Below are 14293 nucleotides of genomic sequence, written 5' to 3'. Positions count from 1 at the left end.
AGAAATTATTTAATTTACAGTAATTAGTTTTATTATCAATTAGTCATCAACATAGACGAAAGTTGAAAATAAATTTCGTTTATTATAAAGTATGTAGTTAAATTTTGTTGATATAAAATATAATATTTGTTAACTACTGAATTTTTTGTTTGCAAGATGGCTGAAAATACGGAGAATGTGTTGTATTTGCGGGGTAGACATATATCAATTAATATCAACGCTGAAAACATGGATGCAATAATTCCGCCACGCCGGTCTGACAAATGTCTTTGGAGATTGCTTAATGCTGGGATTCACCTCCGTGTCCGCCTATGTCTTGCACGGATGGGCTTCTATGGTGTCATTCAGTGTGGTCCAATTAAATATTATGATAATCATTTGCTTACAGCCATTGTTGAGAGATGGCGTCGTGAGACACACACATTTCACCTTACCGTAGGCGAGGCAACAATCACCCTGCAGGACGTTGCCCTTATTTAGGGGTTGAATATTGATGACATTCCCATCACTGGTGTAGATACTACGTACAACAAACATACCTTACAACAGCGCTGCACTATTGGTTGGGTTTTACGCCCACATCTTCTCAGATTAAAGGTGCACATCTTTATCTGATCGCTTTGCTAGACCATTGCCTAAATAATATGATTAATGATCAAATCACTGAAGAGGACGTGACACAATATTCCCATTGTGTTGCATTAATGATCATTGGTGGATGTATGTTTCCGGACCCGGAAGGTGTTGCTGTGAAACTTATGTATTTGCAGTTTCTTGAGGACATAGAATTAGTGAATACGTTTAGCTGGGGTTCTGCTGTGTTAGCATATCTTTATAGAGAGTTATGCGACACATCAATGAGATTAAAGGTCGATTTGTGTGGCCCTGTTCAGATATTGCAGGTATTTTTACACTTCTACGGTCATTATATTTGTTGTACTTAATTTTTCTTATCATTTGACTATTTCTGTTGTATGTTATTGCATATTTGGGTGTGATATAGAATTACTCTTCTTTGCCCTGATAGAGCGCAACAGGTATCTATTTCAGAAGAGGTATCTATTTCAGAAGAGCAGGCTGTGAATGTGCTTCAGGGTCTACCATTCCTACCATACGGCGCACGGTACTAATAAGAAATAATTAACAATTATTATTATTATTTTGTTATTTAGTTTTAATGAAACTATTATGTAGTTTTATAAATTGCAGGTGGAGACGCGGATTCTTTGGACACACACGGCCCATCATTCGGTCCGTATAATGAGAGATATGCTTGACAGGATGGTAGAAGGGCAGGTAGATATATAAATTAGTTGTTTAGAGTTTGAAATTTTTTACAAATTCAGTCTGAATTATATATTATCGACTTGATAATCTTTTTTTCATTTTATTTGCTTCAGTTTCTATGGACAGTTTATGATATGGAGTCCCCGGAGGTTGGCAGAATTCTTGATGGAAATAGAATTCATCTATGTCGGTCGGCATGCGCATTGATCAATTTTCATATAGTTGAGATGCATAGACCAGAGCGCTGTTTCCGACAGTTTGGAATGCGTCAGGGTATTCCGCCACCTGCTACTAACTTCGACAATTTCCATAAACTGACGCGACAAGGCCGGAACAACTTTGATTGGGCGATATATCACAAAGATTTTGTAAAAATGTGGAATGACATATATAATTTTGTGATTGATGGGATTATATCATACCTGGTACACCCACCAACACTGTGGACTATGTTGGTTGGTATCATCGCATTTCACAAATAGTGCTCTCGCCGCCAGTGGTACCTTCAAACATCATGGGCTACCATCTTGTCGATGCAAACTACTGACATTTTAGCGTAAGACATGTTCAATTTATCTACATATGTACGTAAATATAATTTATTGTATTAAATATATGTTACATAACATATGCATCTATGTCACAGACACGTCCAGCTCATGTGCAATATCCACCGATGTGGACAGGAAATGAGTTTGAACCCGGACCATCATCTTCAAATATGACATACACTACTCCGCCAGTGGTTTCAAGCTTTCCATCGTATGACGCTGGTTACTACACTCCATTTGCTGGAAGTTTTACACAATTTTTACAAAGTGACTTTCGACCGGGTATGAATGAGAGTCGGCCTACATTTAACACGTCGCCCATACCATTTAAACAATATTCTGATACAGAAGGGTATGAGGTTGGTGAGAACATTGCCGATACCAGTACATCAGCAGTGTAATGCCCGAACTTTTTAAAAAAAAAAATTGAAAAAAAAAATAAAAAAAAATTAAAAAAAAAGTTACTGTTCACGAGGTTACTATTCAAGCGCTAGTTTTGCGAAAGTTTGGCGCTGAGGCGTTAGAAAGTGGCGCTGCGGCGCTAACAGATGCGAAAATTGATTTTTTTAAGCTCACTTTGACTTCCACCACTCATTCTCAATCATTTCCTTCTCCTCCACGCAAATCCTCCTCCATCTCCTCTCCATTTCTACATTTCTTTCTTCAATCTATGGGGGATTTGTTCAAGAAAATTATGAAATGAAGTTAGATTTGTGATCCTCTTGTCACGGGCTTCACAAGGATGTAAGTTTTTCCGATTTTTGTTCAAGTTTGGAAATGGATTGAAGTTTAGAATTGATATTTGAGTTGATGTTTGAGATATTGAGATGTTGAAGATATTGAATTTGAGTTGGTTTGCATTTAAAATGGATATGTGCATGGTTTCTTGTTTCTGTGCAAGATCGGTTTTTATACCTTCAGTATTTTGAGTATATGGGACAGTGGTTTTTGGATTTTGGAGTTATGGTCTTCATCAAATTTGTAGACAATCGAATTAGCTTCGATTTGGTTCAAGAATCACTCAATTCCATGAAGAAATGAAAGAGATATGCTATATTTACTAAACCTGGTCTAGAATCCCGAGTTTGTGTACATGCTTTCTGTTTATTCGAATTCTGGGATTTATTGGTTGGGAATCTGGATTTGATGTTCAAATGAAAGTTATAGAACATTGTCTTGTCTTCGAAATGATATAAAATGGGCTTGATTCCATTGAGTATTGAGGGAGTTATGCTCGAAATACTAACCTATGCCAGATTTGTACTGATGCAGAATTTCGAAACTTATGTTCTATGTTTCAGATTATGAACGACTGAGTAAATGACTTTATTTGACAAACGTTTGTGAAGAAGAATTGTTGGGCATTGAGTTTTATTGCATATTCAATTTACAGATCTTGATTTGAAGCTGTAACAAATTAATTATGAATTTTGTACGAATATTGCTCTGTTTTGATAAGTAATCTGAGTTCTTGATTTATGTATTGAAGATTCGGTTGAAGTATTGACTTGGGTTGGCTCAAGATTATTTAATTTAAGTTGGTTGATAGAGAATCGAGTAAACAGCGAGGGTTTAAGACTTCTCAACCATATATTTTGATATCTTGTTTGTAATATTCGAAAGGTATGTTATGGACGGTAACATACGAGGTAAAAATATCATTTTTATTTTAAATTGAAAATTCGATGGCTTGATGAATTACTTGTGATTTGTTGATGATTGATCTTTTGAGATGAGCTGATTACGATATTGACTTGATGAGATTAAAATGCATCATTGCATTGCATATTGAGCCATTTTTCAATTCAGATTTGATATGGCGGAGGTCGCCTTGATTTATTGATTTGTTGGATGTGTGGGGCTATAGTTGAGTTGGCATAGTGTATGCGGAGGTCGCTGCTATGGCCTGAACACTCTCTATAGGCGCACCATAGTCCTAGGGATTGTAGAACACAGCACCCCACCCCGAGCGGATGAGTCGGTGGATGTTGCTGGGTGATTCTATTCCCTTGGGTACCCTATGACCAGATGATTCACTTGATCTTGAGATTTATTGATAGCCCACAGCTTCTGATCATACATTGCATTATATTGCATCTTAATGAGTTTATATGAACTATGTGAAATTTTAATTCTCATATGTTATTGATTGTATCATACTGGGTTTATACTCACCGGCACGTCGGCTACCTCTTGTTTTCATGTGCTTGACGGTAGGTGTGGTGAGACTTGGATGCTAGAGTCCAGCTCCAGGCGAGGAGATACGAGTTAGAGTGGGATTCTCGGGTCTTAGGAGCTATTTGATGATGTTTGGATTACTTTGGTTCACTATTTTATTTTGGCATGTAAAATTTATATTTCAAACATTTGTGACCTTAAATTATATTGAAGATGTTTATGTGGATTTGTGAACCACAAATTATGTATTTTACTCAATCATTTGGTCTGTTACAATTTTAATTATTAGTATTAGATGTCGGACCCGGGGCCCCACATTAGGTGGTATCAGAGTGTAAGATATTTGGGAACAGGGTAGATCGAGTCAGTTCGAATTGCTTGATCATGTGATATATTTTCTAGCATTTTCACTGTGCCGTAATGTGAAATACATGATCATAATTGAGATATTCTATTGTTGAGCTTTATTCGAGATTTTTGAGATTATTGAGTCTCGAGAGCCAGAGATGATTGATACAAGATTGAGATGATTATGATATTGTGATTTTATATGTGTTTGATCTATTATATATCAGAAATGACTACTCGAGGTAGAGGTCATGGTAGACCTAGACAGAACATACCAGTGGCACAAGATCAAGGCAGTGCTACTCATACTCAGATGGATATAACTCCGACTCCGATGGAGATACTGTTAGCCAGATTTCAGTCTTTGCACCCACCGATGTTGAAGGGTACAGAGAATGCATTAGAGTGTGAGAACGAGTTGGAGAATATGGATAAGTTATTTGAATCTCTTGAGTATCCAGATGATCGTAGAATCAAGTTAGTTGTTCATCAGTTATTAGATGTTGCTAAGAGTTGGTGGATCATGACCAAGAAAGCTTTAGAGGGTCGAGGTACGATTGTTACCTGAGATATTTTTAAATCTGAATTTTATCAGCGTTTCTTTCCTACATCTTACAGTAAAGATAGGGGAGCCGAGTTTGCAAATTTGAAGCAGGGAAATCTGAATATTGAGGACTATGTTGCTAAGTTCTCGAATTTACTGAGATTTGCTTCTCATGTAGCATCCGATGAAGAAGCTAAGGCCGATCATTTCATAAATGGTCTTAATCATGATATATTTACCCTGGTTAATACTGGAAGGCCTAACATTTTTGCTGAGGCTCTTGATCGAGCCAAGGGAGCTGAAACTGGAATAATTAGGCAGAGAGGTTCTCAATATTCGCAACGACCCCAACAGCCACAGTTCCGACAGCAGTTCAGACAGGGTAATACTGGTGGTAACAGTGGCAACATAAGAGAGCAGTTCAAGGCTAGAGGAAAACAATTTAAGAGGCATGACAGTAATTTTTCGAGTTCTAGTGGATCGAGACAGTCTGGTTCAGTTCAAACCAGGCCCGACTTGTGGTCAGTGCGGTGGTAAACATTATACCGATCAGTGTAGAGGAGTTTCGGGAGCTTGCCATTTGTGTAACCAGGTGGGACACTATGCTCGAGTGTGTCCTAATCGTGGCAGTGATATATCTCAGAGTGAGGGATCATCGAGACAGACACCTCACCAGAATCGCCAGACTCCTACAGTTCATTCCTATCAACAGTCAAATCGGTCAGATCAGAACAAACAGAGTGGTAGCCACAGAGTAGGACAGCCACCTAGACAGCAGGCCCGAGTTTTTGCACTCACTGAGGATGAGGCACATAATGCTCCAGATAATGTCATTGGAGGTAATTGTTTTCTCTCAAGTTATCCTGCTTATGTTTTGATGGATACTGGTGCGCCACATACTTTCATAGCTGAGCACTTTGTCTCCTTGCATTCATTGCATTCTATGCCATTATCATCTACATTATCTATTTCTACTCCACTGGACAAAGTGATGAGGTCAGCTGAAATGATAAGTGGTTGTGAATTTCGTTATGAGGATAATGACATTGAGCTTGATTGCATTGTGTTGGAGATGTCTGATTTTGAATGCATAGTTGGTATTGACATGTTGACAAGATACAGGGCTACTGTAGATTGTTTTCAGAAGATTGTTAAGTTTAGGCCTGATATGGCAGGTCACTGGACGTTCTATGGTAAGGGTTCTCGAGCTAAGATTCCTTTGATATCTGTTTTGTCGATGACTCGTTTGTTGCAGAAAGGAGCAAAATGTTTCTTGGTTTATGCAATTGATATTTCAAGGTTAGTACCTAAATTTCCAGATATTCCAATTGTTAGTGAATTTTCAGATGTATTTCCAGATGAAATTCCAGGATTTCCTCCAGTCCGAGAGATTGATTTCAACATTGAGTTGATGCCAGGTACACAGCCTATTTCTAGAGCTCCTTATAGGATGGCACCAATTGAACTAAAAGAACTAAAGGAACAACTTAAAGATCTATTGATTAAAGGATATATAAGACCAAGTGTTTCACCTTGGGGTGCTCCGGTTTTATTTGTGAAGAAGAAAGACGGGTCTATGAGGCTTTGTGTTGATTATAGACAGTTGAATAAAGCCACCGTAAAGAATAAGTATCCTTTGCCAAGGATTGATGATCTTTTTGACCAGTTGCAGGATTCTTTAGTATATTCTAAGATTGATTTAAGATCTGGATATCATCAGTCAAGAGTTAGAGAGGCAGATGTACCTAAGACTGGTTTTCGTACCAGGTATGAGCATTTTGACTTTTTGGTTATGCCTTTTGGGTTGACCAATGCACCTGTGGTATTTATGGATTTCATGAACCGTGTTTTTCAAAGGTATATAGATCAATTTGTTGTGATCTTCATTGATGATATTCTTATTTATTCAAAATCTGAATTTGAGCATGCCGAGCACTTGAGAGCTGTTTTGCAAATTTTGAGAAATGAAAAGTTGTATGCTAAATTATCCAAATGCGAGTTTTGGCTGGATAGAGTGGTTTTACTTGGACATGTGATTTCGAGTGCTGGTATATCAGTTGATCCGAGTAAAGTTGAGGCAGTCATCAATTGGTCTAGACCGACATCAGTTCCTGAGGTACGTAGTTTTATGGGTTTGGCAGGATATTATCGCAGATTTATTGAATGATTCTCACGGATTGCGAGACCAATTACCCAACTGAGACAAAAGAATGTACCATTTATTTGGTCACCGGCATGTGAGGCTAGTTTTGTTGAACTTAAGCAGAGATTGACTAGTGCTCCAGTTCTGACTATCCCATCAGGTGTAGGAGGATTTACAGTGCACACTGATGCTTCACATCAAGGACTGGGCTGTGTATTAATGCAGCATGGCCGTGTTGTTGCCTATGCTTCAAGACAGTTGAAGCCACATGAGTCTAAATACCCAGTGCATGACTTGGAACTAGTAGCAGTGGTTTTTGCCTTAAAGATTTGGCGTCACTACTTGTATGGGGAGAGATTTGAGATATTCACTGATCATAAGAGTTTGAAATACCTCTTTTCACAAGCGGAGTTGAACATGAGACAGAGGCGTTGGTTAGACTTGTTGAAAGACTATGATTGCGAGATAAAATATTATCTAGGCAAGTCGAATGCAGCAGCCGATGCTTTGAGCAGAAAAGTATGCAATATGTCCTTGATCACTAGCAGTGTATCTGATCTAGTAGAAGACTGTTGTCTTTCTGGTTTGGATTTTGTTGTAGATACTCAACCTGTAAGAGCATTTATGATTCAGGCAGAACCCGAGTTGTTTGTAAAAATTAGAGAGGCCCAAAAGTTATATCAAAGCATTCAGAAATCAGTTGAACTCGTCAGATCAGGACATCGATCAGAATTTCAGGTTAATAATGAGGGTATTTTGTTTGTGAATGATCGTATTGTAGTTCCTAATATTTCAGATTTGAGGATACAGATTTTGTGTGATGCTCATTACAGTAAATTCAGTGTACACCCTGGAAGTAAAAAGATGATCAATGATTTGAAGAAACAATTTTGTTGGAAAAGAATGAAATCTGACATAGCAGAATTTGTATCTCGTTGTTTGAATTGTCAACTAGTGAAAGCAGAAAGAAAGCGACCAGGAGGTCTTTTGCATAGCCTTAAGGTTCCAGAATGGAAGTGAGACCATATCACCATGGACTTTGTCACGAAATTGCCGAGGTCGTTGAGGGGATGCGATTCAATTTGGGTTATCGTTGACAGATTAACCAAGTCTTCATGTTTTATTCCTTATCAGATGACATATAAGCATGATCAGATGGCCAGATTGTACATCAAAAAAGTTTTGAGATTGCATGGTGTGCCTAAGTCCATTGTATCAGATCGTGATCCCAGATTTTCTTCTCATTTTTGGCAGAGTTTACAAGAGGCCCTTGGTACTCGTTCGCATTTGAGTACATCATATCATCCTCAGACAGACGGTAAGTCAGAACGTACTATTTAGACATTATAGGATATGCTGAGATCTGTAGTGATGGATTTTGGTATTGGTTGGCAGGATTCGTTACCACTTGTCGAATTTTCTTATAACAACAGTTATCAAGCGAGCATTGGAATGTCACCATTTGAAGCACTATATGGCAGGAAGTGTCGATCTCCTTTGTATTGGGACGATTTATCTGAAGCACCAATTGTAGGACCTGATATGATAAAAGATATGACAGAGAATGTGAAATTGATTCAGAGTCGTATGTGAGCTGCTCAGGATAGGCAGGCTAAGTATGCGAACATCAGGAGACGACCGTTGATTTTTGAGAAAGGTGACAGAGTTTTTCTGAAAATATCTCCTTTCCGTGGTACAGTTAGATTTGGAAAGAAGGGTAAATTATCACCGAGATTCATAGGTCCGTATGAGATTTTGGAATGTGTTGGTGATTTGGCTTATAGATTAGCTCTTCCTCCAGCATTATCAAGTATTCATGATATTTTTCATGTGTCTATGTTGAGGAAATATCATCCAGATCCTTCTCATATACTTCCACCCGACGAGGTTGAGTTAGATCAGACTTTGAGCTATATTGAGAGACCGATTCAGATTCTAGACAGAAAAGATAAGCAACTCAGAAATAAATTGATACCGTTGATTAAAGTACAGTGGAATAGACATGGTGTCGAGGAGGCAAATTGGCAATTAGAAGAACATGAGACATAAATATCCAGAGTTATTCAAATGTAGTATGCTTCTATTCTCGATCTTATTTTCAGTATTGTTCATTATATCGTAGACTTGAAATTGATGATTTGATTTCGAGGACGAAATCTATTTTTAGAGGGGAGGAATTGTAATGCCCGAATTGTTTTTTAAAAAAAAATTTGAAAAAAAAATTAAAAAAAAAGTTACTGTTCACGAGGTTACTATTCAAGCGCTGCGGCGCTAGAATAGTAGTACCTAGGCGCTAGTTTTGCGAAAGTTTGGCGCTGAGGCGCTAGAAAGTGGCGCTACGGCGCTAACAGATGCGAAAATTGATTTTTTTAAGCTCACTTTGACTTCCACCACTCATTGTCAATCATTTCCTTCTCCTCCACGCAAATCCTCCTCCATCTCCTCGCCATTTCTACATTTCTTTCTTCAATCTATGGGAGATTTGTTCAAGAAAATTATGAAATGAAGTTTGATTTGTGATCCTCTTGTCACGGGCTTCACAAGGATGTAAGTTTTTCAGATTTTTGTTCAAGTTTGGAAATGGGTTGAAGTTTAGAATTGATATTTGAGTTGATATTTGAGATATTAAGATGTTGAAGATGTTGTATTTGAGTTGGTTTGAATTTAAAATGGATATGAGCATGGTTTCTTGTTTATGTGCAAGATCTGTTTTTATACCTTCAGTATTTTGAGTATATGGGACAGTTGTGTTTGGATTTTAGAATTATGGTCTTTATCAAACTTGTAGACAATCGAGTTAGCTTCGATTTGGTTCAAGAATCACTCAATTCCATGAAGAAATGAAAGAGATATGCTATATTTACTAAACCTGGTCTAGAATCCCGAGTTTGTGTACATGCCTTCTGTTTATTCGAATTCTGGGATTTATTGGTTGGGAATCTGGATTTGATGTTCAAATAAAAGTTATAGAACATTGTCTTGTATTCGAAATGATATAAAATGGGCTTGATTCCATTGAGTATTGAGGGCGTTATGCTCGAAATACTAAACTATGCCAGATTTGTACTGATGCAGAATTTCGAAACTTATGTTCTATGTTTCAGATTATGAACGACCGAGTAAATGACTTTATTTGACAAATGTTTATGAAGAAGAATTGTTGGGCATTGAGTTTTCTTGCATATTCAATTTACAGATCTTGATTTGAATATGTAACGAATTAATTATGAATTTTGTACAAATATTGCTCTGTTTTGATAAGTAATCCGAGTTCTTGATTTATGTATTGAAGATTCGGTTGAAGTATTGACTTGGGTTGGCTCAAGATTATTTAATTTAAGTTGGTCGATAGAGAATCGAGTAGACAGCGAGGGTTCAAGACTTCTCAACCATATATTTTGATATCTTGTTTGTAATATTCGAAAGGTATGTTACGGTCGGTAACATACGAGGTAAAAGTATAATTTTTATTTTAAATTGAAAATTTGATGGCTTGATGAATTACTTGTGATTTGTTGATGATTGATCTTTTGAGATGAGCTTATTATGATATTGACTTGATGAGATTAAAATGCATCATTGCATTGCATATTGAGCCATTTTTCGATTCAGATTTGATATGGCGGAGGTCGCCTTGATTTATTGATTTGTTGGACGTATGGGGCTATAGTTGAGTTGGCATAGTGTATGCGGAGGTCGCTGCTATGGCCTGAACACTCTCTATAGGCGCACCATAGTCCTGGGGATTGTAGAACACAGCACCCCACCCCGAGCGGATGAGTTGGTGGATGTTGCTGGGTGATTCTATTCCTTTGGGTACCCTATGACCAGATGATTCACTTGATCTTGAGATTTATTGATAGCCCACAGCTTCTGATCATACATTGCATTATATTGCATCTTAATGAGTATATATGAACTATGTGGAATTTTAATTCTCATATGTTATTGATTGTATCATACTGGGTTTATACTCACCGGCACGTCGGCTACCTCTTGTTTTCATGTGCTTGACGGTATGTGAGGCGAGGCTTGGGATGCCGGAGTCCAGCTCCATGCGAGGAGATACGAGTTAGAGTGGGATTCTCGGGTCTTAGGAGCTATTTGATGATGTTTGGATTACTTTGGTTCACTACTTTATTTTGGCATGTAAAATTTATATTTCAAACATTTGTGACCTTTAAATTATTTTGACGATGTTTATGTGGATTTGTGAACCACAAATTATGTATTTTACTCAATCATTTGGTCTGTTACAATTTTAATTATTAGTATTAGATGTCGGACCCGGGGCCCCACATGCAGCCCAAACAAGTACGCATGGAGATGATGAACCGATGTTAGGTCGTGGACGTAGAGTAATCAGAAAACCACCGTATGGCACTGGGGGCATCGTTACCATCGATATTAACTATTTATTTAGATATGCACAATTACTTACACCGTATTGTTGTATATTTTTCAATTTTTTAATTTTTTAATTTTAGTTACAAGTTGTTGCTGCAACATATTTTTTCAACATTCGTTTACAATTTTTGTATTATTGACTTTTAAAAATTTAGGAATGTATTGATTGTGATTTATTATTCTTTTACGAATAAATTTACGGTTAAAGTTATAGTAATGAAAAAAAATAAGCATATTATTCAACAAACTACATATTAAAAAAATCTTCATAACAATACAACACTGAATTGTCATAACAATACAATACTGAATTGTAAAATCTACGTCACAAACATAATTATTTGGCACCATAACTCGATCTTCTCACATGCATCTACCTGCAATGAACAAGAATTATTAATAAATACAAAATTTTAATACACAATTTTGTAATTACATTAATAACTTCACATGTTATGGTTTAAAAATAAGGTACAATACGTTATTGTAGATCTTTTACCTCCCACGTTGTCTCTCCCTCGATGATGGCTGATCCATCTCGTTTCTTATGCGTCCTGAGATCTCTACCAGCCTGCCTCCTTTGTCGACGAACTCTATTGTGTTGTAATTGGAATGTAGGTTCATCCCAATATTGTTCATCATGAATAGGGTAGAATCTTCCATCGTATGTGTTCACGTATTCGCTAAGTGTAAACCATGGTTGTACAAGCTGTGTGGGATTCAAACCAAACCATTTTGCTGCACATATAACATGTGAACAAGGAATTCCAAATATTGCGAATTTACCACATTTGCAATCACGCGTAGAAATGTTGACAGCTTGTACGTGATGTTGCCGACCAGGTCTTCCTCCTGTTGCGACGGATGCTGTTTTATCCCTTTGGTCAAATCTTAAAACTCGATGTTCAATTGACTTTTTTGACCACATATCAAATTTAGAGTACGCAAAGTCGGTCCATGGTTGATTTTTTTCCAGCATCTTATCACTTCGCGCTCGCCGTTGAATGAAATATTGCACGCATCGCTGTAATGTCAGCTCCACTATTGCAGTTATTGGAAGACGTCGAACCCCTTTCAATACACCATTAATACACTCAGACATTTTCGTCGTTATTATCCCTCGTCTCCATCCCCCATCATGAGTCAATGAACATTTTTCTTTTGGAATGTTTGACAAATAGATTAAAGCTGCTGCATTATTTGTTCTAATTGCCTCCATTGTCGCATTAAATTTTGCTACTTTGTGTTGTATCCCTGCTTCCCAACATAAGTCTTTAAAGTGAATGTTTTTGAACTTACTGTTGAAATTAGAGCAAACATGCCTCAAACAAAAACGATGAACACCATGAGGAGGCTTAAAGTTAGGGAGATCTTGCACTGCACTTGTTATACCCGCATGTCTATCAGATATAAGACACACACCATTACACCCTCTGGTAACATGTCGTGCAACATTCCTGAGGAACCAATGCCAAGACTCATAATTCTTTTCATCAACAAGCGCAAATGCTAGCGGCAAAACCTGGTTATTGGCATCCAAAGTTACTGCTATGAGTAGTTTGTGCTTATATTTGGTGTACATATGCGTACCGTCTACGCTGATTTTGTTGCGACGATGTCGAAAACCATCTACACATGGTTTGAAGGCCCAAAATACAAAGTTCAAAATTTTATGTGGATGGTCATACGGTCGACGATGCTTCCATTCTACAATAGTTCCTGGATTGTACTTCGACAAAGCTCCTATATATTTAGGAAGCAAAGTTACAGAGCTTTCCCATGTGCCATAGATTACCTCCACCGCACGTTTCTAACTTTGCCATGTCTTAGCATACGATATATCATTCCCATATTTTCCTTTAATACTTTCTCGCACATATTTGATCTCGTATGCAGGATCACAACGCACGATTCCCAAAAGTGTGCTGGCTATCATGTTTATGTCAAGGTTGTGGTGATCTATACCGACTTGGGTAGACATGCATGTGTGATCATTACCATATTTTGTGATCATGAAGTAGCCTAAACTTTTTGTGAACGATGCTCGAAGTCCCCACCCACAGTTGCCACCTTCGGACCAGTTCTTGCATTTGACCTTCCAAATTGTCGGAGAACTTTGGACAACGATATATTTACGTCTCAAAACCCGAACAGAAAAATCCCTCACTGAAGCTATTAAATCACCTTTGCTCTTAAAAACCATTTTTACATCGAGCTCTGGCCTTTCAGGATTGTAAAAGTTTGTTCGTGAAGCAGAAGGAATACCAAATGAATCTGGAATTTGTTCGTCATAGACTTGATTGAAAAATTGAGGAATTTCACATAAATGTTGCTCTGGTGCCATATGAATGTTCTCTGTCATTGTTGCTCCAGACATTAACACACGCGCCGATGTCCCTTCATTTGCATTGTCAATATGATGAGCATCTCTCCGTCACTTGATGTAGCATAAAAATCATCATCGACATTCATAACATGATGCGAACTGTCCCCAAATAAATCATCTTGCTCATCCATGTGTTCTGTAATTGGGGTGGGAATATTTGCAGCCTTAGCAGAACTATCAAAATGTCTGACATTTGTGGTATTTTCTTCAGGAGCCCATGAATTTAAATCCAATTGGCCTGTTCTACTAGAACCCCATGCAACATCAACTCCTGATGGAACTGTGATATAATGATCCCAATCCCCTGAGGTAAAATCCAATTCTCGTATTCTATTCATCCCCCATGCATAGTCTTCTTCAGTGTGAGTCGTGATATGGTGATCCCAAGGACCAGTGTCGATCCCAGAGTAAGTCTGAGCTGACTGTTCATTGACGTGATACATAGAAGG

At 37.7% G+C, this 14293-nt stretch overlaps 1 protein-coding gene across 1 annotated transcript; it reads right to left on the bottom strand.

Moving 5' to 3' along the window:
- Positions 1–11778: 11778 nt before the first annotated feature.
- LOC142538757 (uncharacterized) lies at positions 11779–13820 on the bottom strand. The gene is made up of 3 exons (XM_075644055.1): positions 13274–13820; positions 11958–13201; positions 11779–11835 (listed from the first exon to the last, which is right to left on the bottom strand). Exons 1-3 carry the CDS (start codon positions 13818–13820, stop codon positions 11779–11781), a joined length of 1848 nt encoding a protein of 615 aa, XP_075500170.1.
- Between the last annotated feature and the right edge of the window lie 473 nt (positions 13821–14293).

The sequence above is a fragment of the Primulina tabacum genome, chromosome 3 (genome assembly GCF_025594145.1).
Source record: "Primulina tabacum isolate GXHZ01 chromosome 3, ASM2559414v2, whole genome shotgun sequence".
NCBI classification, from domain to species: Eukaryota; Viridiplantae; Streptophyta; class Magnoliopsida; order Lamiales; family Gesneriaceae; genus Primulina; species Primulina tabacum.
This window is presented reverse-complemented; position numbering and strand designations above follow the sequence as displayed.